The sequence below is a fragment of the Piliocolobus tephrosceles genome, chromosome 4, assembly GCF_002776525.5.
Source record: "Piliocolobus tephrosceles isolate RC106 chromosome 4, ASM277652v3, whole genome shotgun sequence".
Taxonomy (NCBI): domain Eukaryota; kingdom Metazoa; phylum Chordata; class Mammalia; order Primates; family Cercopithecidae; genus Piliocolobus; species Piliocolobus tephrosceles.
The window spans coordinates 148816892-148843085 of record NC_045437.1 but is presented as its reverse complement, the minus strand read 5'-3'; the positions used below and the strand labels follow the sequence as shown (position 1 = coordinate 148843085).

General features: G+C 40.4%; 1 protein-coding gene across 11 annotated transcripts; it reads left to right on the top strand.

Annotated features, from left to right (window-relative positions):
- The first annotated feature begins 1078 nt into the window (after positions 1 to 1078).
- RNF14 (ring finger protein 14) lies at positions 1079 to 25436 on the top strand. 11 transcript variants are annotated; one of them, XR_002726538.1, is made up of 10 exons: positions 1079 to 1289; positions 2831 to 3005; positions 4924 to 5093; positions 6475 to 6626; positions 9990 to 10517; positions 11779 to 12007; positions 15007 to 15179; positions 16463 to 16593; positions 19726 to 19968; positions 23215 to 25436. XR_002726538.1 is itself a non-coding variant. In XM_026454451.1 (10 exons), exons 6-10 carry the CDS (start codon positions 10062 to 10064, stop codon positions 19781 to 19783), a joined length of 1047 nt encoding a protein of 348 aa, XP_026310236.1. In that variant the 5' UTR covers positions 1177 to 1289; positions 2831 to 3005; positions 4924 to 5093; positions 5865 to 5962; positions 6475 to 6626; positions 9990 to 10061; the 3' UTR covers positions 19784 to 21191. The 11 variants fall into 11 exon arrangements, 9 of the variants coding, with proteins under 9 accessions (XP_023048854.1, XP_023048858.1, XP_023048857.1 ...); XR_002726537.1 differs by lacking the exon at positions 23215 to 25436 and adding an exon at positions 20085 to 21191; XM_026454451.1 differs by lacking the exon at positions 23215 to 25436 and adding an exon at positions 5865 to 5962 and having other exon boundaries at positions 1177 to 1289; positions 19726 to 21191.
- Positions 25437 to 26194: the final 758 nt, after the last annotated feature.

The following is a 26194-nucleotide window of genomic DNA, read 5'->3' as shown; positions in this document are numbered from 1 at the left end:
TGTAGCCCAGTAGGTTGCTCAGCCTTATTTTACCCAGTCCCTATGCAAGATGAAGTTGCTCTGGTTCAAACGCCTCTGACATTTTGAAGTACAAAAGTTTTTAGCTTTGGTGAATCCAATTTATGTGTTTTTTTCCTTTGTTGCTTGTGCCTTTGGTTTCATATCTAAGAAACTATTACCTAATTCAAGTTCACAAAGATTTACTCCTACATTTTCTTCTAAGGGTTTTTTGTTTTTTTTTTGAGAGGGAGTCTCGCTGTGTCGCCCAGGCTGGAGTGCAGTGGCGCAATCTCAGTTCACTGCAAGCTCCGCCTCCCGGGTTCATGCCGTTCTCCTGCCTCAGCTTCTGAGTAGCTGGGACTACAGGCACCCGCCAGCACGCCCTGCTAATTTTTTGTATTTTTGGTAGAGACGGGGTTTCACCATGTTGGTCAGGCTGGTCTCCATCTCCTGACCTCGTGATCCGCCCTCCTCGGCCTCCCAAAGTGCTGGGATTACAGGCGTGAGCCACTGCGCCCGGCCTTCTAAAGGTTTTATAGTTTTAGTTTTTACATTTAGGTCGTTGATCCATATTTAGTTAATTTTTGCATATGGTGTGAGATAGGAAGCATATAATTTTAATTCCTGCTTAGCCTGATGATAATCATGTGACCCTTCGTTAAGTTCTTGCACCTAAGTCTCAATTTCCTTATTTGTAAAGTGAGAATAACAAATGGTAGCTAAATCATAAGGTTACAGTGAAGATAGAGAGAAAATTTACGTAGAGCATTTATCACAGTGCTTGAAGCATCCTAACTGCTGAATAAATGCGGTCAGTGTTCCAGTTATAACATGAGCGATGAATGCGTGCTTCTGCAGTGGAGATCCAGAAAGACGGGCAGCATTTCTGAGAAGGTAAACGGGAGGAAGCAGGCTTGCTTAGTCCACTTAGAGAAGCAGGTCTGGGATTGTTGTGAGAGTCTCTGCCCTAGGTAGACCACTGCCTCATGATCACCTCTAGGGATTGGTAAAAATTGGAATTCTCGGGCCCCATCAGAACTACTGAAAAGAGCCTCCTGTGAGCACTGGGCTCGCAGTGGTGGGAGTGACGGTGGTCGCGCCGGCAGCGCCGCCTTGGGCCTGCGGGAGGCGCCCGAGAGACAGGGGCAACCACGGCGGCTGCGCAGAGTCGTCTCCACGCCGGCTGCCCCACCAGCGGGATCCGCCTGGCTCAGCTGACAGCTCCCGAGAACGGAAGAGGCGGTGCGCCGGTTGAGCAGGGAGTTTCTAGGCCTGGTCGGCTGGCGGCGGTGAGTGGGCCCTGGGCAAGGGCGGAGGGCGGAACTTTGGAGCTTGGCACTGCCGGGTGGCCGGAAGGTACGGTGGGGACAGCTCTCTGGGCGCGCGAGGCAGAAAAGGGGACCGGGCCGGGACTGTACAGTGGGCCTCAGTCGCTCAAACCCGGGACTGGGCGTCCGCAGCCCAGCTGGCCGGCAGTCCCTTCCGGACGCTCCTGAGGAGGAAGACGAAGGTGTGGGCCCTGCTCCTTTGGGAGGCCCCAGGCTGGCCAGCAGCTCACACGCCCGCATAGTGCCCTCTGATCCCAGCGCTGGGGCGGATAGCTAGCCTTGGACTTGCCCCTGTTTTGGGGTAGTTGCCCAAACGACTCCGCACGCCAGGTGGCGAGCTGAACCCAGACCAGTACACCCGAAGACCAAATGGGTAGAATGAGAAGGAAATGGGGGTTAGCAACCAGAATTGAGGTACTGGATTCCGAGTGACAGCTTCACAAGCTGAAATCTAGTAGGGTAGGTCATGAGGAACTGTTGAAACACTGCTTGGAGTAGAAGTTAGCCCTGGCTGCATATTGGAATCACCTGGAGAACTTGGACAACTACTGAGGCCTGAATTAATTGTTCTGGGTGAGGCCTGGGTATTGAGATTTTATAAAACAGCTCCTCAGAAGATTCTAATGTGCAGTCAGATGGAGAACACTAACCTAAAACCATAAACTGCATAAATGAATCTCTCATCCCTTTTGCAAATGTTTTAACAGGAAGAAACAAAAAGCTTAATTAGCACCATATATTCCCACCTAGTAAAATTGTTTAAGATTAAATAAGACAATGTGAAAGGACCTAATACTGTACATAGTAGGTGCTCAATAAATGTAAATTGATTCTGAATCTCATTCTTATTTGGGAGTTACACATCCTAGAATCTGGTTTTTAATTATGGTTTTGTATATGGTATTTTTGCATATAATTTTAGGGTGTTGATAGGATTCTCCATAACCCATCTGAGACCATACTCCCTTTTCCCCTCACCCCAGTGAAGAAGCCTAGCTCTAAAGCATTTAGAATAAAACTTAAAAGTTTCTGTTTGTGTATTCTTGTTTTGTTTAAGTATTTTTCTGTTTTCACAATTAACCATGAGTGCCACTGGTGGTATTAATTCATGAACAAGAGAGGAAAAACTGGAGGGGGATGGCAAATGAAGGAATACAAAAAGCAGAAGAGGAAAGGAGAAAAAAACAAAACAAAAAACAAACCGAAGAGGCTGTTTGTTATGGGGCATGGTGTCCTGTCCTCTCATATGACCTTGGCGTTCCTCCTTACCTCCTCCCATGGCTGAGGGCACACAGATAAAAAGTCCTCAGTCATTGCTGGGCACATGCAAATACTGCTTTAACCTCATGGCTCAGTCAGTCTGCCCTAGGAGAGTAACATGCACCTGTAGATTAGGATTGGCTGTATGTTAGGATATGTTTGACTTAAGTAGTGATCATGGAAATTCAGAATTTTAATTTGGAGAGGGTCCTAACACCACCTTTTGTATTTCTTTTCTGCAGATGGCAGGATTTTCATAGTATATGTAGTATGAGTTCCACATCTTGGCCTCTTTATCCAGCTTCAGCGGTCTCAGCTCCACCAGTTAGAGAATAAATGGGATTTGCATGAACTCCACTCTGAGCTGAAATACAGACTGTGGTGTTAATATCCTTTTCTTCTGATTGTTATTAACAGGTACTAACTGACCTCAAGTAGAACATGTAATTGTGTCTTTTAGGGAGGCAACTTTAGCAGAGCCATGAACTCACGTCTCCTAGAAAAAAAGTGTTTGGCCGGGCGTGGTGGCTCACGCCTGTAATCCCAGCACTTTGGGAGACCTAGGCGGGCGGATCACGAGGTCAGGAGATCGAGACCATCCTGGCTAACACGGTGAAACCCCATCTCTACTAAAAATACAAAAAAATTAGCCGGGTGTGGTGGCGGGCGCCTGTAGTCCCAGCTACTCGGGAGGCTGAGGCAGGAGAATGGCGTGAACCCGGGAGGCAGAGCTTGCAGTGAGCCGAGACTGTGCCACTGCACTCCAGCCTGGGCGACAAAGCGAGACTCCGTCTCAAAAAAAAAAAAAAAAAAAAAAGAGAAAAAGTGTTTTTTGAAATGAAATCATTTTAAATTTCACCGTATGACCTTTTAGAATGTAAAAAAATCCTAACTTTTTAATTATGTACATTTTAATCAAAAATATTTTAGTTGTGAGGGAGGATATTTGCAAATGCAATTGTTCAGTATTTTAATTGACAGAATGGTAGTTTTGTTTTACTAAAATGATTTTTGTAAATTCTCATTGCTTATTTTTTCCACATTTAAATTATCTGAAATTGCTGTATCTTTCAGTTGACGCTATTTTAAAAAACATTGATTCATACTTTATTTTTTGAGACAAGGTCTTGCTCTGTCACCCAGGCTGGAGTGCAGTGGTGCAGACATGGCTCAGCATCCAAGGCTCAAGCGATCCTCCTGCCACAGTCTCCTAAGTGTCTGGGACTACAAGCACACACCACCATACCTGGCTAATTTTTTATAGAGACAGGATGTTGTATGTTGCCAGGGCTGATCTCAAACTGCTGGCCTCAAGTGATCCTCCTGCCTTGGCCTCCCAAAGTGCTGGGATTATAGGCATGAGCCTCCACACCCAGCCAGTTCATACTTTAATAGTAGCTAATTTCTTTCTTTCTTTCTCTTTCTTTCTCTCTCTTTCTCTCTCTTTCTCTCTCTCTTTCTTTCTTTCTTTCTTTCTTTCTTTCTTTCTTTCTTTCTTTCTTTCTTTCTTTCTTTCTTTCTTTCTTTCTTTCTTCCCTCCCTCCCTCCCTCCCTCCCTTCCTTCCTTCCTTCCTTCCTTTTGTCTGTCTCTGTCACCCAGGCTGGAATGCAGTGGCACAGTTTCAGCTCACTGCAACCTCTGCCTGCTGGTTTCTAGTGATTCTCAGTTCTCCTGCCTCAGCAACTAAGTGGTTGGGATTACATGCGTGCACCACCACGCCCAGCTAATTTTTGTATTTTTAGTAGAGATGGAGTTTTGCCGTGTTGGCCAGGCTAGTCTTGAACCCCTGGCCTCAAGTGATCTGCCTGCCTTGGTCTCCCAAAGTGCTGGGATTAAAGGCTTGAGCCACTGTGCCTGGGCCTTGTAGTTAAATTCTTAGTATTACCTAAAATAATGGTAATTTCTTAAAATTATTATCTTTTAAATATTCTTAAGTCATAATGGTAAATCTTAAAATTGATGACTGCTTGGATTTGACAAAATCTGTTATTTCAAAAATGTAATATTGTTTTGCTCTAATTTTCTTGTATAGTATCTATGCCTGTAACATCCTCAAACACAGTTTTCTCAACTGGGAGCAATTTTGCCTCCAACCCCCATCCTGCCCCAGGACTTTTGGTGCTACTTAAGAACATTTTTTTTTTTTTTTTTTGAAACAGGCTTTGTCACCCAGGCTGGAGTACAGTAGTGCTATCATGGCTCACTGCAGCCTCCACCTCCCAGGGGTGATTTGCCTGCCTCGGCCTACCAAAGTGTTGGGATTACAGGCGTGAGCCACCGTACCTGGCCACCCTCTGTGCATTTTCTGTTCTTAACCAATTTTAATGTTTTCAGGTCCTCAGAAAATTAAATGTCGTCAGAAGACCGAGAAGCTCAGGAGGATGAATTGCTGGCCCTGGCAAGTATTTACGACGGAGATGAATTTAGAAAAGCAGAGTCTGTCCAAGGTGGAGAAACCAGGATCTATTTGGATTTGCCACAGAATTTCAAGATATTTGTGAGCGGTTAGTTAATAATATTTTCTTAAACAGATTTTTCTAAATATTATTCTTTATTTCTTAGTGTACCTTAGTGTACCTTAAACTATTTGTCATTTCATGTTTATAGGCATTAGTGATAGGTGGTAGTATTACAGATTTAATGCATGTTTCTGTGGTTTTTTTTTTTTTTTTTTTTTTGAGACAGAGTCTCGCTCTGTCGCCCAAACTGGAGTGCAGTGGCCGGATCTCAGCTCACTGCAAGCTCCGCCTTTCGGGTTCATGCCATTCTCCTGTCTCCGCCTCCCGAGTAGCTGGGACTACAGGCGCCCGCCACCTCGCCCGGCTAGTTTTTTGTATTTTTTAGTAGAGACGGGGTTTCACCGTGTTAGCCAGGATGGTCTCGATCTCCTGACCTTGTGATCCGCCCATCTCGGCCTCCCAAAGTGCTGGGATTACAGGCTTGAGCCACTGCGCCTGGCATGTTTCTGTTTTAAATGAAAATTGCAATGAGGGGCAAGCAGTTTTCAATTTGATTCTACCTTTTTGATCACTGAAGAGGGATATTATCCTGTGTATTTCATATATCCTAGTCTGCTGACTAGCAGTTTATCAGCCATGAGTCATTGGCTATTACATAGTGATAATCAAAGAGAAAATTAATGTATGTGAAAACACTTAGACATTTTAGACATTTTCAAGTACAGTGGTGGTTGCTAATACTATTTGGTTTCCAGAATCATTTCAACTACTATAAACATATGACACATGCTGTTACTCTGTGACCTTTTGCTTCAGAAAAAACAAAACTGCTGGTTTTGATACAGACATTTACAGAAGACCTTGATGCACACTTTCTCAAAATGTTTCTACTATAAAGGGATTGAGTAAGAAACGTAAGTGTGGTAATTTAAATGCAACTTTGGTTGTGAGAGTGTTGTATGCTATATCATATCCTCAAACCTGAGATCATTGTGTTGACACAAATTTTCCCAACTGATTCATGGGTAGTTGGGACGTGCTGGTCTAAGTAGGTCATGCTGTTTAATGGAAATGAACATCTTTTCTCTAGATCGTGTCTTTAATCATCTACTGTAAACCAAACCACAACAAATCAGACATTGTGTGTTCTTTGGTCATTAGTGTTAGGAATTGTACCCAGAAGTGTATACAAGAATAAGTTGTAGTATTTTCATTATACATTTCATGGTGCTGAGTAGATTTTTCAAGGGCTTACAAGATTTTTTTTAAGGTGGTGGCTACCAAGTTAAAATTCGGAAATAGAAAGTGCTTTGGGGGAGGGTTTTTATTCCCTCAACTAAAGCATTAAGTCTTGAGCGCTGCTCAACAGTAATGGACACTCAAGTGTTGACCAACTGATCATTTCTAATCTTTGTTTTTGGTTCAGGCAATTCAAATGAGTGTCTCCAGAATAGTGGCTTTGAATACACCATTTGCTTTCTGCCTCCACTTGTGCTGAACTTTGAACTGCCACCAGATTATCCATCCTCTTCCCCACCTTCATTCACACTTAGTGGCAAATGGCTGTCACCAACTCAGGTTAGACTTGAAACTTAATTTTTCCTATCCATTTTTAGAAACTTAAAAATCATCTTGAATTGAAGACTGTCTTAATGATCTTGAATTCAGTGCATGAAAAACAAATGGCTTTGGTTTTGTAATTTTTTTCCCTTGCCTTGGTGAATCCTGATGTTAAGAAATTGAAAATGTTTGGTGTTTTAAAAAGGAATGGCAGTAATTGAAACAATCATGAATTGTAGTAGGAGTAATTTTTAAGCAAGTATATTATTTCTTTTCTTGTTTTGCTATTTTCCCGTTTAATCTGTATTATAATGGAGACTATGAGGTCTTCCTCATTTTCCTTAGATATTGATACTACTTTTTTCTTAGTTTCTTATCCATTCCTTAAATGAAAGATGCCATTGTAATTAGGACTAAAAATTGAGCTAATGTAGTTATAATAAGCACATTTTCTGAGTAAATACAGTAACTGATTTTCTTTGTAAAATCTGTATTAACAACAAATAACAGTCAACTGGTATCACATAGACATAAATGCATACAAGTAGAAATGTGTATAGTTCCTGTAGATATCTCAGTAAGGCTTGAGGCCTTATGTTAAGAGCCTCATTTCCTCTGGGTTATATATACTTTTCTAGTAACAACCTCAACTCTTGATTGAGAAATAAATATGACTTGAAGCTAAATATAAATAATATAAAGCATTCTGGGATAGATAATGAATCAGTAGCAGCTGCTTTTCTAGAAGTCATAATGAAGATTGATAGACTGATGTGTATTAAGACAAAAGCTCAGCCTCTGCAACATGGCAAAACCCAATTTCTACAAAAAGTACAAAAATTAGCCAAGTGTGGTGGTGCATCCCTGTAGTCCCAGCTACTTGGGAAGCTGAGGTGGGAGGCTCACTTGAGCCTGGGTGGCAAAGATTGCAGTGAGTTGAGATTGACCCACTGCACTCCAGCCTGGGTGACAGAGAGAGACCCTGTCTCAGAAAAGTAAAAAGAAAAAAGACAAAAGCTGTCAGAATTGCTGACCTCAAGCAGTAGCTCATTAGTTTTTATCTTTGGATCATGCAGTTTTCATTCCCCCATCCACCAATCTAATCTTTTAACTGAGAGTACTTTTGCAAACTTGAGCTTATGGCTTAAAAGCAAAATTAAATCTTAAAAAGGATAATACAGGTAGAATAAAAAGGCGTATTACTTTACATTCTAATATCTGTGCCAGAGGCAACAGTTGCAAGACAGTTGATTTGTTCAGGAATATCAAGACTGTTTGGCATTTAGGCCACTGATAGTTGGCTGAATTATTTAGATCTTCCTAGTCCTATTTCAGCAGAGAGCTTTTCATACTTTACATCCATGCATGTGCGTGCATGCACACACACACACACACAAAACAGGGACAGATTAACTGGATGTGTGGTTGCGGTTTCAGATTCCAGCTAACCAGTATCTACTTAATGCTGGATTTGTGGGTGGGGGTGTGTGCTGGGGAAGAGAGTTGTTCTGTGTGTTACAGCTAAAATTACAGAATTCTTTATCAAATAAATGATTATGCATATAATTAACATTTTAATTGGTCTCTTATATTCCTTCTTTGTTCAGTTCTTGTTTGTTGCAAGATTCCTTGCATAATGCCCTGATTCCTTGGCATTATGACTCTCACCTGTTAATAGTGAATTTGACACATAGAGCTGTCATTCCCTGAATTGGGGTGGACAGACAGAAGTGGTTTTAGTTTTCTAAAACCTTGTTCCTTATTCCTCCCCCAATATACTTACACAGTCTCTTGCTCTTTTCCCTTAATTCCCATCCCCCTTCCATTTACATGCATTCCAGCTGCCTTTCTCTCTCTCTCTCTCTCTTTTTTTTTTTTTTTTTTTTTTTAGATGGTGTCTTGCCCTGTCGCCCAGGCTGGAGCACAGGGGCGCAGTCTCAGCTCACTGCAACCTCTGCCTAGTGGGTTCAAGTGGTTGTCCTGCCTCAGCCTCCCAAATAGCTGGGAATACAGGCGCCCACCACCACACCCTGCTAATTTTTTGTATTTTTTAGTAGAGACAGGGTTTCACCACGTTGGCTAAGCTGGTTATGAACCCCTGATCTCAAGTGATCCACCTGCTTTGGCCTCCCAGAGTTCTGGGATTACAGGCATGAGCCACCATGCCCGGCCCCAGCTGCCTCTCTTGAGAAGGGACTGGAGAAGAAAAGAAGTTGGAGAATGGCTTCTTCATAGGACTCGGTAGCTCACACAGCACTCAGAGCTTCCCTTTTAGTATTTATCACATTTTACGGATTTTAGCAGATTTCTCAAAAGCATGGTTGATTTATAAGGACATTTATGCAAATGTGAAAAATTATTAGTAGTTCAATCTTAACTCATCAATAAGTATTTAAGGTAGTACCTGTGCAGAGTTTAGTCAGTGGCACTACACAGAGCATAAGAAACAGAAAATCTGGTCCCTTTTCATTTGTCATTTAAATTTACAAAATTTGTTTGCCATCTGGAAGGCCTATTTTTGGATGTTTACCTAAAAAAGGAAAACTGCTTATAATTCGTGTGCTCTAGTTACAAATATTTTATATTTCTAATGGAAAATCCTCTTACATTTGCCTTTCAAATTGAACAGACCACTTTTAAAGAGGAAAATTCCAAATAATTTAACTTTGGTTGCTTAGCTTAGGAAGTGTAAGCTTTCTCTGTGGCTGCCAGACCTTGCTGAGGGCTTGTGATTAGGACTAGGGTCAATGTCAGTCAACTTCCCTCCATTAACCAGGATCTGATATAAGCCCAGATTGCTTAGTTAAAAGCAGCTTGTAAATCTGAACAAGGACTCTGAGGTTGAATGCTGTGAGTGATTGTTTCAAATGAGTTGACTTTTTGATAAAACTGAAAGAATTAATTTTAAAACTTGAGTAGTATTTTTTAAATTATTCTTTTTCCAACCATTATTCTAGGATACCAACAGGGCTAGGACTCCTAAAGGAAGAAAAATAGTTTATTTTTAGAACTAGATCTCGTTCTCCTACATGAGATATACGGCAGTACTAAAAGATTAAAGAACAGAAAAAAGTCTTCCATTTCAGTGGCTAAAATTTACAGCTATTTCTCTACCTTATGGAATCTTGCTATTTCTCTTGTTCTCGTGGTACTTCTTGCTTCTGACTTTGTGTTCTACTTTGGCTCACATTGCTGAATAGTTTAAGAAGTGCTCTAGTAAGAATGTTTATACTGTTTTGTAGCACAGTGTATCACAGCAGTAAAAAATAGTGTTAGAATAAGGGCCTAACTTGCAAGTGGAAAAGATTTCTCAGGAAACCAGGAGTTGGGAGCAGCAGCATTTTTCCAAACTCACCAACATCTTCATGTGTTTTCTCCTAGCTATCTGCTCTATGCAAGCACTTAGACAACCTATGGGAAGAACACCGTGGCAGTGTGGTCCTGTTTGCGTGGATGCAATTTCTTAAGGAAGAGACCCTAGCATACTTGAATATTGTCTCTCCTTTTGAACTCAAGATTGGTTCTCAGAAAAAAGTGCAGAGAAGGACAGCTCAAGCCTCTCCCAACACAGAGCTAGATTTTGGAGGAGCTGCTGGATCTGATGTAGACCAAGAGGAAATTGTGGATGAGAGAGCTGTGCAGGATGTGGAATCATTGTCAAATCTGATCCAGGAAATCTTGGACTTTGATCAAGCTCAGCAGATAAAATGCTTTAATAGTAAATTGTTCCTGTGCAATATCTGTTTCTGTGAGAAGCTGGGTAGTGAATGCATGTACTTCTTGGAGTGCAGGCATGTGTACTGCAAAGCCTGTCTGAAGGACTACTTTGAAATCCAGATCAGAGATGGCCAGGTTCAGTGCCTCAACTGTCCAGAACCAAAGTGCCCTTCGGTGGCCACTCCTGGTCAGGTAACTGTTTACCCTGCTGATGGTTGCCTCCTAATTCTCTTCCATAAATGGAGATAACATCTCAAGAACTTCCTTGATAGGGCTCATGGGGCAGTCTGAGGCCTTGGAGCCAGCCCACAAGTTGTTTTGCTGTATCCATTAAGAATGCTGTGGTCTTAGTCTACTGCTTAAGCAAATGGAATGCTTCCTTTGGCCTTGCAATGGGCAAGGATGAGTGTTAGTTATTAAGTAATTGTGATAATTTACTTTGTATATCTGCTAGGATTCCATAAACCTTGGGGAATCACTAGCTTATCCTTGTGTGAGGTTGGGATCTGAAGGGCACATCTCTTGGAATGATTAACCAACTTTTGTAGACTTCAGCATAAGTACAGCCTACTTAGGTTTTGTTGTTGTTGTTGTTTTGTTTGAGACGGAGTCTAGCTGTGTCACCCAGGCTGGAGTGCAGGGGCACGATCTCAGCTCACGGCAGCCTCTGCCTCCCGGGTTCAAGTGATTTCCTGCCTCAGCCTCCCAAGTAGCTGGAATGGTTAACTTTTTTTTTTTTGTATTTTTAGTAGAGACAGGGTTTCACCATATTAGGCAGGCTGGTCTTGAACTCCTGACCTCAAGTGATCCTCCCACTTCGGTCTCCCAAAGTGTTGGGATTACAGGTGTGAGCCACTGCGCCCAGCCAGTTTTTTGTTTTCCTATTAAAGCATAATTTTACTTAAAATAAACTACACATTTAAAGCATACAAGGCTAGCATGGTAGCTTATACCTATAATCCCAGCACTTTGGGAGGCCAAGATAGGAAGATCACTTGAGGCTAGGGGTTTAAAACCAGCCTGTGCAAAATAGCATGACTCCATGTCTGGAAAAAAAAAAAAAAAAAAAAAATCAGTCAGGCATGATAGCAAGTGCCTGTTGGCCTAGCTACTAGGGAAGCTGAGGCGGAGAATCACTTGAGCCCAGGAGTTCAAGGCTGCAGTGAGCTGTGATTGCACCACTGCACTCCAGTCTGGACGACAGAGTAAGACCCTATCTCTAAAGAAATAAAACTAAAATATAAAATGAATTGTACACTTTGCTTAGTTTTAACAAACATGTAGACCCCTATAATTGCCATCTGAGTCAAAATATACTTGGTTTGATTTTAAAGTGAAAGAGAGATTTTAATTGATGTGCTCATCTGGTTTACACTAGCATCCTAAGAATCTCCTCAGGTTCAGAACTGGTTGTGGAATCATCAAACCTATGGTGTTTTGTATTTCCCTCCAGGTCAAAGAGCTAGTGGAAGCAGAGTTATTTGCCCGTTATGACCGTCTTCTCCTCCAGTCCACCTTGGACCTGATGGCAGATGTGGTGTACTGCCCCCGGCCGTGCTGCCAGCTGCCTGTGATGCAGGAGCCTGGCTGCACCATGGGTATCTGCTCCAGCTGCAATTTTGCCTTCTGTACTTTGTGCAGGTTGACCTACCATGGGGTCTCTCCATGTAAGGTGACTGCAGGTATGTTTTAACTGTGAACCCAAATCCTCTATCCCCAATCTCTCCCTCACATTTCACTTTCCTACCAGGGCCTTATGACTTCATTCTTCAATTTAGAAGTATTCCTTTAGAAGATATTTCTGTGTCAGTGACTATCCCAGGCCCTGGGGCTGTAGTAGTGACCAGAAGAGACAAAATCTCTGCCCTCATGGAACTTACATTCTACTAGGGGAGACAGGAAAACAAAATAAGGATATTAGGTGATGGTAAGTGCTGAAGAGGCAGAAGAAATAAAGCAAGGACAGGATATGAAATGTTCTGAAGGGGAGGGAACATTTTAGTTAGGGAAACCAGAGGAGGCCTCACTGGCAAAATGGTTTAAGTAAAGACTTGAAGGAGGTAGGAAAAACCATGCAGATACCAGGGAGGAACATTCCAGGAGAAGAAATGGCATGGCAAATTCTATCTACGAACATGGAATAATGTAGATCCTGGATGGCAAATGCAGGGCATCTAAGCTGCCATTCTTGTCTCCATGGCACATGTGTTTGACCATTTATCAAATGCTTTCTCCTTGAGCCCAGAGAGGACTCAGAACCTTCCTCAACATGGCACTTCGGACAACTACCCTCTGATAAAGTAGACACAGGAGTGAAATATGTTTGCCATTTCCAGTCTAGATAAGGAATCATAAATCAGGCCCTTAATGTCGATTTAACTGGACTTTGGTGGCTTAGTCTTTCTCAGACTAACAGTGGTAATGATAACAGCTACTTCACAGAATTGCAGCTCAAGCAGACAACATAATTTCACCGGGTTATTCTAAGGATTAAGGGAACTAAAATTGTGCTATTCAAAATTGTTATATTTGTTATACTGGTCTATAATGAGATATAGAAATTGAGAGGGTTAGAAACTTTTATAGTGATTTCACATAATTTTATGTCAGTCAAATCTAATAAAAATTTAGACTTTTTTTCATTTTTCTAATAATTGATTGTTAGCTGACTGGTGGTGTACACCTGTAGTTGTAGCTATTCAGAAGGCTACAGCAGGAGAATCTTTTGAGCCTCGGTTAAGACTAGCTTGGGCAACATAGTGAGACTCTGCCTTTAAAAAAATTAAATCAAGCAAACCTGATGATATCTTATAAAAGTGTTGATCCTTGACATATTAGAGAAAAAAACTGGGCCTTTACCATAAATAGTTTGAGAAACAGTGGGCTAATCCATGTAAAATGCAGAGTGGGGTTGGGCATAGTGGCTCACCTCTGTAATCTTAGCACTTTGGGATGCCAGGGTGGGTGGATTGCTTGAGTCCCAGGAGTTTGACACCATGGCAAAACCCTGTGTCTACAAAAAAATACAAAAACTAACAGGGTGTGGTGGTGCATACCTGTAGTCTCAGCCACTCGGGTTGCTGAGGCTGGAGGATCGCTTGACCCCGGGAGGTAGAGGCTGCAGTGAGCCAGATTGCACCACTGCACTCCAGCCTAGGGGACAGAATGGGACCCTGTCTCAAACAAAAAAAAAAAAAAAAAGGAAAAAGAAAAATGGTAATTATTAATGCTATTATTATTGTAGTTATTACTTGCTAATGTTAGCAGACTGTCATTATTTCCAAGAAAGTATCCTGAGAGGAAAGAGTGAGTAGATTATTTCTCAGGCAGCATCTTGTAGAAGGTAAGGCCAAATGGGATGGAGAAGTTAGCAAAGTATAATATAAGCCTTTACTTTAGACTTCTGTAACCTTTTCATTAAAAGTCGACAGTACATTTCAGGTGTTTCACAGCATTCAGGAATTTAGTAAAATTAGGAATCTCTCCCTCTCTTTGTATGTATAGATTATATAAAAGATGAAATATCAACAATTTTATTATTTTGAGAAGACTAAAGCAGTATAACCTTTGTCCTTAAGATGCCTAGGAACACAAAAATGCATTGAATTATTAGAGGGATGAGATTTATATTACTTCACTACTACATTGAAGTAGAGGTGATGGAGCTGTGGGAATGCACTACACAGGAAGAATTCACAGGTGAAAGCAAAAAGTGGAGATACGATATAGGATTCTATATCAGAAGATGTCTTTTGCTTTAAAAGGGAGATAGGCTTCCAAATAATGTGAGGAAAGTAAACTGATAGAATAAACAGAACATTGTTGGGAAAACTCTTTAACTGTGTTGAAAAATTAAGTAATAGAATTGTGAACAAAAGCCTCTTGTCTGCAAGTAAAGCCTTTGGGATTGGTTACCTGTTCCATTTCAGTTAAATGATAGAGCAGTAGAAGCCAGACTGAAGAGTATCCAGGGAAAACTTTTCAGCACCTATAGCAAAGCATAGTACAGGGTGAGACTTGAGTGGTAAGTTTTATTCACTGAATTTTATTTTTTTAAACACAGAATTGAAGAGGTAGTCTTTGCTCTTAAGCCAAAGGTGCCTTTGTATTTGGTAGGCCTCTTCATTATCAAACGGTGAACGGTGCCAACTTAGTGGAAAAATCAATGTCTGTTTCAACCTTTGTGTCTTCTAGATAAGTCAGTCTTTAACTGCATACTTCTAGTTGCATAAACATACCAACATTAAGAAATCAAAACAAAGGAAAAAAATAACCTATCTTATTCTACCACTTTTAGCAGATACATCTTTTCTAGTTGGGGGTTCCTCTCCATTCATTATCATTTGTGCATGTATAATTTTTACTGGGTTGTAACATAAATATACTTTTTTTCTGGATTCTGTGACGAGTGTTTTAAGTGGGTTGTAGCGAACCTAATTATCTTTTTAATACTTGAATATTATGTCATTAAATGGCTCTTCCAAATATAATTATTTCCTTAGAAATTTAATTTTTTTGCCACTGTCATATGCATCTCCATGCATATGACTTTGGATTATTTCCTTATGATAAAGTTCTAGGAATAACATTATTGAATAGTCAAAGATTATAGCCATTTTTCATGATTTTTAGTCAGCATTACAAAGTTATATAAAAGTTAATTTTCCATTTCACTTTCTAGAGAAATTAATGGACTTACGAAATGAATACCTACAAGCAGATGAGGCTAATAAAAGACTTTTGGATCAAAGGTATGGTAAGAGAGTGATTCAGAAGGCACTGGAAGAGATGGAAAGTAAGGAGTGGCTAGAGAAGAACTCAAAGAGCTGCCCATGTTGTGGAACTCCCATAGAGGTAAATAATTTGGGACAGACTTGGAGGCCATAAGACTTGCAAGCATGCTATGATTACCTTAAGAAGCCTTATTAGTCAATTTTATGAGTTACAAAACACATGCTGGTATTATTACACCTTCCTTACTTGGAAGGTGGAAATTTCACTACTAAATCTTGTTATCGACCTTAAATGTTTGTAGACTTCCCTTTTCAGAGTCTTTTCTTGGTGTCTTTCTTACAGTGACCATTGTTCTCACATTGTATCCATCTCAAAATTGAATGGGTTGTAAGGAGGGCATACTAGAGCTATGGTCACTTCTTACCTCATCTATGTGATTAAAAAAAATCAAATCTGACCTCTCAGAACTATTTATCCAGGAATGCTACACACCTGTTTAAGATACACTCAGGAATTAATGAGTCAAAATAATTACACAAATCTATTGCTTCTTGACAAAAATCTTAATATGTTTTAAAGTCAAAGTACATCTTTGCATTTGATTCTATTGTTCTAATCTATTATGTCTGAACTGAACATAGTGGTGATGCTCCAGTTAAGGAAACTGGCACTGTATAAAATCACTTTTTTTTTTTTGATACTGAGTCTCTCTCTGTTGCCCAGGCTGGAGTGTGGTAGTGCAATCTAGGCTAACTGCAATCTCCGCCTCCCAGGTTCAAGGAATTTTCATGCCTCAGCCTCCTGAGTAGCTGGGATTACAGGCGCCAACCACCACACCTGGCTAATGTTTGTATTTTTAGTAGAGACGGGGTTTTACCATGTTGGCCAGGCTGGTCTCCAACTCCTGACCTCAAATGACCCACCCACCTTGGCCTTCCAAAGTGCTGGGATTACAGGCATGAGCCACCACACCTGGCCATATAATCACTTTTGACATACCTTAGCCCTATGACAGAGTAGAGGACTTGGTACCAAATATTTACTTGCATTTATGTAAAAATTAAAAACCCACACGTTACATCCAAGCATTTTAATATTAATCTACATGTTCCAGTTATATGTGTGTGATTTTTATCTACTACTTATCTACTGTGATTTTTATCTACTGCTTATCAGAAGAGATTGTGCCAAGTAACTAGTTGTAGTAACACTAGCTGTTTTCTGTATTTTACTTAGAGTGCAAAATAGAATTACATAGTCATCAGTGTGTTATATTGATATCTCAACCCTGCATAAGAAAAAGGAGAAGACCAGGACAATGTTGTACTAAATCATTTTGGCATGTGCATGTCTCTTCTGCTTTTACAGCCTTGATATTTTTCTCTTTCTATCCTTCCCACCAGAAATTAGATGGATGTAACAAGATGACATGTACTGGCTGTAAGCAATATTTCTGTTGGATTTGCATGGGTTCTCTCTCTAGAGCAAACCCTTACAAACATTTCAATGACCGTGCTTCACCATGTTTTAAACGGTATGTATACACAGAATTCCTTAGGCTCTCCAGCAGTTTTTGGTACTTGATTTGCAGACCACAAATCCAGTGTTTTATTTAAGTACTTGGACTTATTTAGAGAATTCTCTTACATGTTTTCCCCCATAAAGGAATTTTTATATTATTTTCTCAAAAATGATCTTTATAATGAGAATATACACTATCTGGAAGTTTTTATAGTGAAAGTTTTCAAACATACAGAAAATTTGAAAGGATAGGACTATGAATAGTAGGATATTTTCCACCCAAATTAACAATTGATAGTACTTTGCCATATTTGTTCCCTTAACATTTTTGCTGAACTACGTGAAGTTGGAGTTACGATAATGCTTCAACTCTAAATATTTCCACATTTCTCCTAAGATAAGGAAATGCTTCTACATCATGACAGTACTTTAAAAAAATCTAATGATAGTGGCATACTGTTATCTAGTAAACAAACATATTTGAAACTTCCTAATTATTTCTGAAAATATATTTTAAAGCTATTTGATTGAACCAGAATCTAAACAAGTTCAGTCACTGTATTTGGTTCTATCTCTTTAGTCTCTTAATGCAGAAAAGCTTTGGCCCACCTTTTTGTGTGTGTGTGTTTTGTGAACATTCACTTTTTTTTTTTTTTTTTTTAAATGAGACAGAGTGTCGCTCTGTCACCCAGGCTGGAGTGCAGTGGCGCAATCTCGGCTCACTGCAAGCTCCGCCACCCAGGTTCATGCCATTCTCCTGCCTCAGCCTCCCGAGTAGCTGGGACTACAGGCGCCCGCCACCACGCCTGGCTAAGTTTTTTGTATTTTTAGTAGAGATGGGGTTTCACTGTGTTAGGATGATCTTGATCTCCTGACCTTGTGATCCGCCCGTCTCGGCCTCCCAAAGTGCTGGGATTATAAGCGTGAGCCACCGCACGCTGCTGAACATTCACTTTTTGAAGAGTCCAGGCCAGTTGTCTTATATAACGTCTTACCTTCCAGAGTTTTGTTTGTCCATGGTGTCCTTTAGCTTGTTTCTCTATCTTATTTGCTATAAACTGGAAGTTAGGTCTAGACTGAAGTTTGATTAGATTTAGAATAATACTGTTTATGCTGATACTTCATGAGGAGTGATGTGTATTCCGTATTGGATCACATCAAGAGGTCCATGATGTCCCTCATTAGTGTGGTGCTCAGTTCTACAGTTTGCTTTATTGTAAAGGCAAGTTTTCCATTTTGTTATTAGGAAGTAATCTGTGGGGTGATTCCTTGGCACAATGTGAATATCCTGTTCTCCAAGAGCTCTCCACTTTCAGCATCAGTTGATGATCTTTGTTAAGAGGTGTCTGTTAAGTAAACACATTGGTATTGTGAAACTATAAGAGAAATTGAAGAAACAAGCCCTGCCGTGAACTGTTGGAAATCTAGTGTTGGAAATTGCATAAATTGTAGATAAGGAAAGGAAGACAAATTGACAGCTACAAAACATTCTATAAATGGAGGGTGCAAGGACTGTGAAGATAGAATGGAGTGATGAGCATGTAATAGTAATAATAGTGTCTTGAAAGAGTTCAGTTTAAATTGCCTGACTTCCCCAGTCTTAGCTTATTCCATGTATTGTATACGCTGAGTATCAGTTTTGTGATACCCATCCCCCATTATTGTTTATCCTTGGTCCTGGAGAGTTTGTCTGGATTCTAAAAGGACTGTTTTGTTTGTTTGTTTTAATTTGGAAAGGAGAGCTTTATTTCTCATAAAGAGTTGAAGCCGGCAAGGTGGCCGTTCCGACAGGTTGGGAAGCATAGCCTTCAGCCAGAAGCTGAAAACAGACACTTTAAGGGTGGGAAGAGGAAGACAGGGATTTATGTTCTACAAGACAGCCAGATACACATATTCAGTAAGCTATAGGAGGAGTCATGAATATTTATGAAAGGAGAAATACGCTGCATGTGCAGTTGAGCTTCATTACCCTTCAGGGACCCATGTTCAAAAAATGGTGGCATTAGCACGATCTCTGGGAGAGGTCTCTGATATCAAAAGGTGAAGCAGAGAACACGAAAACCTCAGTACACGTCCTCCATAGACTGGCTAGAACCACTCCATGGTCAGTGGTCCATTGACAGGAAGACATGCTGGTCGGTTTTTGTGCCAAAACTGCAGAAGGGAGGGGCAGCGTTAGGCGGTTGGTTGATATCAACAGTGGAGCAAGTCTTCCCAGAGGGTTGGGTTGAACCCTTAGGGAAAGAAAGCCTAATGGTGGTCAATGAGGGAGGGGGGTATGACCAGGTGTGTTTGGCCTCCCATCCCGTCATGGCTGGGAACTGTTTTCGAGGTTTCTTTGGGGTTCCCTTGGCCAGGAGAGGGTCTGTTCAGTTGGTTGTGGGCTTAGGGTATCATTTTTATTTCTCATTTTCCCCCTTTTGACTGAGATTTGCCAGAGGCACCATTGATGGTCAAAGTTATTTTGTCCCATATCATTGCTGGAGTGTTGTGGCTAACCTGCCTCGCCTCCATCTAGGCCCTCAGTGGGACCCCTATGGCCAAGGAACTTAAGGCCATAAGACAGCCAATTACATCTTCCAGGCCAGATGGGAATGGAGCTGGACAGGCACTCATCCACCTTAAACGGGCTGTTCTTTTATTTTTTATTTTCTATTTTTTTGAGATGGAGTCTCACTCTGTTGCCCAGGCTGGAGTGCAGTGGGGCAATCTCGGCTCACTGCAAGCTCCGCCTCCCAAGTTCGCGCCATTCTCCTGCCTCAGCCTCCCATGTAGCTGGGACTACAGGCACCCACCACCGCACCCGGCTAATTTTTTGTATTTTTAGTAGAGACAGGGTTTCACCATGTTAGCCGGGATGGTCTCGATCTCCTGACCTCGTGATCCGCCCGTCTCAGCCTCCCAAAGTGCTGGGATTACAGGCGTGAGCCACTGCGCCCGGCCCAAACAGGCCGCTCTTAACCAACTTTAGGGTAGATTGTTCAAAGGGACCCATATTTCAGCCCTCCTCAGTGGAATGATTAAAGGAGAAGAAAAGATATACAAAAATGTTATCATAAGAGTACAGAAAATATTTTTCAGCGGAGAGGCAATTTGCATTGTTTCATTCAAGTGTATAAAAATGTACCTTTTTTAATGCTTCCAGGCTGTTTTATGCTGTGGATGTTGATAACGATATTTGGGAAGATGAGGTTGAAGACTAGTTAACTACTGCTCAAGATATGGAAGTGAATTGTTTTTCCCTAATCTTTCGTCAAGTACACAAAGTAACTTTGCGGGAAATTTAGGGTACTACTCATTCACTCTTCCTGTGTAGAAGCTATGGAAGAACAAGGTTTATATTTTCATGTGGTACTACTGAAGAAGGTGCATTCATACATTTTTAAATGTAAGTTGAGAAAAGTAAGCCAAAGGTTCAGAAAATGAAACTATAGAATATTAAATATTATAATGTGCCCAAAGCTCTGAATAGTAAAAAATTAAATATTTATTTTCTTCCCCAAGCTTTAGGTAAGGAGAAGAGGGGTCAAGAGTTAAACTTTGTTTAAGAGACCCTTTGTCTTTGAGAAGCATCCCTCTAAGACATTCTGTTGGAGCTCCCTCACTACTACTATTCCTTACAACTGGAGTGGGTAAAAGCCTTATGAAAATTATACTGAGAACCTGATCTCATTTACTCCATGTTAATCACATTCCTACCAACCTAAATTTCTGCCAACTGAGTTCTCTTTGGAGGAAGCCCTTTACTCTGTAACTGATTGGATGGTCCAGTGTCATTTTGATCTGCTTTTCAGAATGGAAATTTATAGTAATTTAAATATATGTTTTAATGCCACAAACACTGTGGGGCACTTGATATTTATTAGTGGTGTATATGATCCACTGGTTTCAGGCCAAATCTCGAATTTAGTGATACTGGCTCAGAAGAATTTAAGTTCTATTCAACTTTCCTAGGAGTTAGAACCTAGATTCAAAATGACTTGTCTTTGCTACTTTTGTTCCACATTCTCTCTCTTTACCTTTGCCCTACCTTCTGTTTGTAAGGACGATTTTAGTATTAATTCCAGGAACACATGTTTTTATTTCCTCTGCTGGAATAGGAGAAAGCTTAATATATTCCCAAGATGAATGTTCTTGAATTATCTGCATTTACCACTGTATATGCATATAGTGACAGTATAACCTGTCTATACCACGATAGTTCCAGTCCTAACTTTCTGAATTATTTTTAAAGATCTTCTCTAACAAGCTATGGGAATTTGGCTTCAAACTCTTTTTTTTGCAACAGCAGTGTTCTGGGTGATAATTTTGAATTGATACCTGTTCTTTTTTTTTGGGTTTTGTTGGCTTTTTGAAAAATTGTCTTTTCTTATCATTGGTGGGTGACTTGGTAGCAAAATAACAGTTTTTTGGAAAAGAGGACAGAAAAATTGAACGGCAGCTTGAGAACGTATTCTTTTTTTCCTACTTTGTCATTGCAAATTGAGGAATCACTTTTAACTGTTTTAGGTGTATGTGTCCAGAGTGAGCAAGGACTATGTTTTTGGATTGTCAAAGAGGATGCTTAATCTTAAAATAAACATAAATTTAAAAATCATCTTATAATCAGAACAGAGTTGCTGCTATTTGTTCTGTCACCAAGACAACTAATCACATTTTAAAACTGTTCGGCATATAACATATTCTTGAAGTAAGAAGAAAAAGGTCACAGAATAGCATCTCTTTTACCTGGGCTTGTGACTGAGCTTAGGTTTTAGGGCCCATATTTTGTTTAAACCAGATAGTTTCATGGTCTTCCATTCAGGACATTTTGTGTAAAAATTGAGGTTAATTTAAAGAATAAATTAAAGATAAGAAATGGAAATTAAAAGATTTGTTCTATAATATATACCTGAGAAGAGTGATTTCTGTGATCAAAGAGGAGTTCAATTCAGATTTATTTGGAAAGAACTACTCAGAAGCTCTATAGTTCATGAGCTACTTGATATTTTCTAGAGATCATTTTATGTAAAGCTGTTGTACATTGTTGATGATGTCATGGAAGTAGGAAAGAAGCCTTTATAATAGAGTTTTATGAAAGAAATGGGAGCCTTTTTTTTTCCCATTTATGATATTAAAAACAACACAGGTATTTGGTGTTTAGTCTTAAAAATTTGTTTGGTCACCTTAGTGATTCTTTCTTAGGTGCAAAGTCTTCATCACTCAATTTTAACAAAGAAAATAGGACTTATAAAGTTATACTTTTGAAGCATGAGTTATGAGCTAATTTTAAGATGGTATAGTTTTGATAGAATACTTTTGTCTCAGTAAAATGAAAGATTTGAGTACTTCCCCAAATGCCCTGTAAAACAAATGGGTTTATGGAAGGTTGCAGTGTCAGCAAAATATATGATAGAATAAAGAGTTTTGTACCTGCCTTAATTTCATGAAAGCCTTTTTTACGAGTAGGTTGAGATTTGCCATAAATTAGTATGAAGCTCATGGGTCTTTTTTTGAGACAAGGTCTCACTCTGTCACCCAGGCTGGAGTGCAGTGATGCGATCATAGCTCACTGCAGCCTTGATCTCCTGGTCTCAAGCAATCCTCCCACCTCAGCCTCCTGAGTAGCTGGGACTACAGGCACATACTACCATACCCAGCTAATTTTTTTTTTTTTTTTTTGTAGTAGAAATGTGGTCTTGCTATATAGCCCAGGCTGTGAACTCCTGAGCTCAAGTGATCCTCCTGCCTAAGCCTTCCAAAGTATTGGGATTACAGGCATGAGCCACAGTGCCTGGCCTCCTGGGTGTTTTTGGGGGAGTTTGAATAGTCAGTGTCTCTTCATTTTTATATAAAAGGTTTGGGTCTAGAGCTGATAAATGAAAATAAGCTATCAAATAACTTATTTATTTATTTATTTATTTATTTATTTATTTATTTATTTGAGATGGAGTCTCATTCTGTTGCCCAGGCTGGAGTGCAGTGTCACAGTCTCAGCTCACCTCTACCTCCACCTCCCAGGTTCAAGTGATTTTCCTGCCTCAGCCTCCCAAGTAGCTGGGACTACAGGCGTGCGCCACCATGCCCAGCTATTTTTTTTGTATTTTTAGTAAAGACGTGGTTTCACCATGTTGGCCAGGCTGGTCTTGAACTCCTGACCTAATGATCCACCCACCTCGGCCTCCCAAAGTGCTGGGGTTACAGGTGTGAGCCACCGTGCCCAGCCATAACTTTTATTTTTTAAATCACAATGGAAGCTCTGTGACATTTTAAGCTTGTGATCAAACTCACTTAAGGGCCTGCCTTTGTCAATTGAGATGCATCTTGTTTCATCCAGTTTTCTTTTAAATTTTTATTATAATTTTTATTTTTTTAGCTACCCTATTAACAGACCATCCATTTTTTAAAAAGAAATTTTTTATTTTAGAATATAGATTGACAGAAAAAATTGCCAAGATTGTACAGTGTTCCTATGTACCTCTCACTCTGTTTTCCTTATTAATATACTAGTGTAGCACATTTATCATATTAATGAAGCAATAATTGATATTAATATTGATATTCATATCAATAATGAAGTATTGATATTATTAAGTAGAGTTCATACTTTATTCAGATTTTCTTAGTTTTATCTGATGTCATTTTTCTGTTCCAGGATCCCTTCTAGGACACCACGTTATACATTTAGTCGCCATGTCTCCTCAGACCCCTCTCAGCTGTCACAGTTGTCTCATCTGTTTTTATTGTGATATAAACATTAATTATACCTTGGACTGAGCAGGAGCCAAAACACTTTTTGAAGACACATTACCTAATCCTAGCAGGCTCAGCAAATCAGTGACTTCTTTTTGACTGAGGTCTTTTGTAGCTTTAAATCAGTTACTTCTCAGGATGCTTCAGTTTTAGGCTGTTCCCCTATTCTGGTAATTTTCCTGCTCAGCTTCTTGAAAAACATCATTAAACACTGGGCAAGTTGATCAAGTCAGGAAGTCAGCTGGACCCATTAGACTGTGCACTGGTGTGAGAATCAGCCTGCCATCTTGGCTACATCCCAAAGTTTGTGGAGTAGATGCATCCCTTCCTGTTGACTTGTGGAGGAGCTGGTGAACGTAAGAAAGGCTCAGAATCAGAAGCCACATTCCCAGACAGATTTGTGGTGTCAGCAGTCTATTTTTTTTTTAATTTTTATTTTTGAGACGGAGTCTTGCTGTCACCAGGCTGGAGTGCAGTGGCGCAATCTCGGCTCACTGCAACCTCCGCCTCCTGGGTTCAAGTGATTCTTCTGCCTCAGCCTCCCAAGTAGCTGGGATTACAGGTGCCCATGACCAAACCCAGCTAATTTTTTAAATTTTTTTATTTTTTTATTTTTAGTAGAGATGGGGTTTCACCATATTGGCCAGGCTGGTTTTGAACTCCTGACTTCAAGTGATCCACCCACTTCAGCCTCCCAAAGTGCTAGGATCACAGGTGTGAGCCACCATGCCCAGCCCAAAGTCATTTGCCCATTTTTTTAGTAGTAGACAGTTCTAATTTACATTAGTAATCTCTTAATATACTTAGTATTTTTTTTTCTGTCAAGAGAGTAATGAGAGTTAATTAGAGGAGATAATAATAAAGTTGTTCATGTGGTTGTCTGCTTTGAAAGGGAATTTCAGAATTGTGACTGGAGTTTGGATCTCCCACCTAGTATTAACTTTGCCATAAGCATCACCAGCAGGTGGCAGCAGTTCCCATGTTATAAAAATACAGTCCCTAGTTAAGACAGGTATAGAGTATGTTGTTTTGTTACAGAAGTAGATTTAATTTCTGGTATTTAAATTTTCCTCATTATATTTAACTATAGTCTGTTTTATACTTTAGTAGACAGAATGGTATTTAACGATACTATCAAGGCAGGAACAGCAGTATTACCAGAAATTTTTAAATACTCAAAAGTGTAGATGAACCACAGTTGACATCTTATGCAATTGTTACATAGCAGAGTGTCACTCCTGATAGTGGCACTTAACCTTCAGCCACCAAAGTAGGGAAATTAAGTTGTATATGAAGCTCCTAAGTAGGACCAAGGAATTGTAACACCATGGTGCCCTCTGATGCTGGTAAGAGTAGCCAGCCTGCTCCCCAAACCTTAGCTTAACTAAAAAAAATCAGGCAGGACAGTGTGGTCAGAAATCTGGCTATGGGAGCTTTAGGGGTATTCTTAACAAATGCTTATGGTAATAATCAACTTTCACCACTCATCGTTGAGACCATACAGTTTCTCAGGTTGTCTGAAAATTTACCACTCCAAGGACTCCCACATTTCTCTGAGCCAGAGGATGCTTTCGAGAAGATTGTGTACATTGGAAACTTAGGGAGATTTGATGCTGAAGTCGCTAAGTACAAAGTCAACAGTCACTTTTTTTCCTTGCTTGAATCTCTTTTTTTTCCCTTCATTATAAAAACAAACCAAAAAAGGAAAAACAACTCATACTAATACAACATAAATACATGTAAATTTTAAAATCGATTGTGTGTCTTACCTCAGTACCATTCGAATTTGTGCAACCTATAGTATTTCCTAGAATAACTCACTTATTTAACAAATACTGATGGAATACCCTGCAATGGGCCTTACTCTTTTTCAAAGTGGTGAGAATGTAGCAGTAAATAAAACAGACATAATCTCCCTGCCCATGTGGAACTTAGATTCTGGTGGAAGGAAAGAGACACTAAGTAAAGTATCTGGTTCATCAGAAGATAAGTAGCATGGGGCTGTGCACAGTGGCTCCCACCTGTAATCCCAGTGCTTTGAGAGGCTGAGGTGAGAGGATCACTTGAAGCCAGGAGTTTGAGACCAGTCTGGGCAACACAGAAAAACCCCATCTCTCTTAAAAAGAAAAAAACAAACCTAAAAATTAGCTGGGTGCAGTGGTATGTGCCTGTAGTCCCAGCTGACATTCGGGAGGCTGAGGCAGGATTTCTTGAGCTGAGGTCAAGGCTGCAGTGAACCTTCATCACACCACTGCATTCCAGCCTGAATGACAAAGCAAGACCTTTGTCTAAAAGAAGAAAAAGACCATCGAAGCTGGGGAGAAGAAATAGGGAATTAGGGGAGGCAGGGCAATGTTGGAATCTTAAAAAGTAGAGAAGACTCCATCAAGATAGCATTTGAACAAAGTCAGCAGTGTGGGATTGAACCTTCTGGACACCTGGGAGAAGAGAGTTCCAGGCAGAGATAGCAAGGGCAAAGCCCTTGGGCTATGAGCATGTAAGAGGGCTCCAGGAACTGTGAGGTAGCCAGTGAGGGCTGAGGCAGACCCAGCAAGAGTGAGGGATGGGATGTGAATAGGTGGTCCTGTAGACTATATGAGCCTTGTGTGAACTTTGGCTGCCACTCTGAGCGGGGGCCATTGAGCAGAGGAGTGATAGGGTCTGGCGTGTGTTTTAGGGGAATGGTGAGCAAAGGTGGAAACAGACCAGTTGGGAGGCCATTTGCAGTAGCTCAGGTGAGAAGTGCAGGTGGCCTGTACCAGTGTGCCAGAAGTTAGAATCTTGAGAACTGGTTAGATTCTGTACTTGCCCGAAGGTAAAATTAATAGGATTTGTTGACAGACTGGCTACATAATGTGAGAAAGTAAGGCATCAGGGTTCAT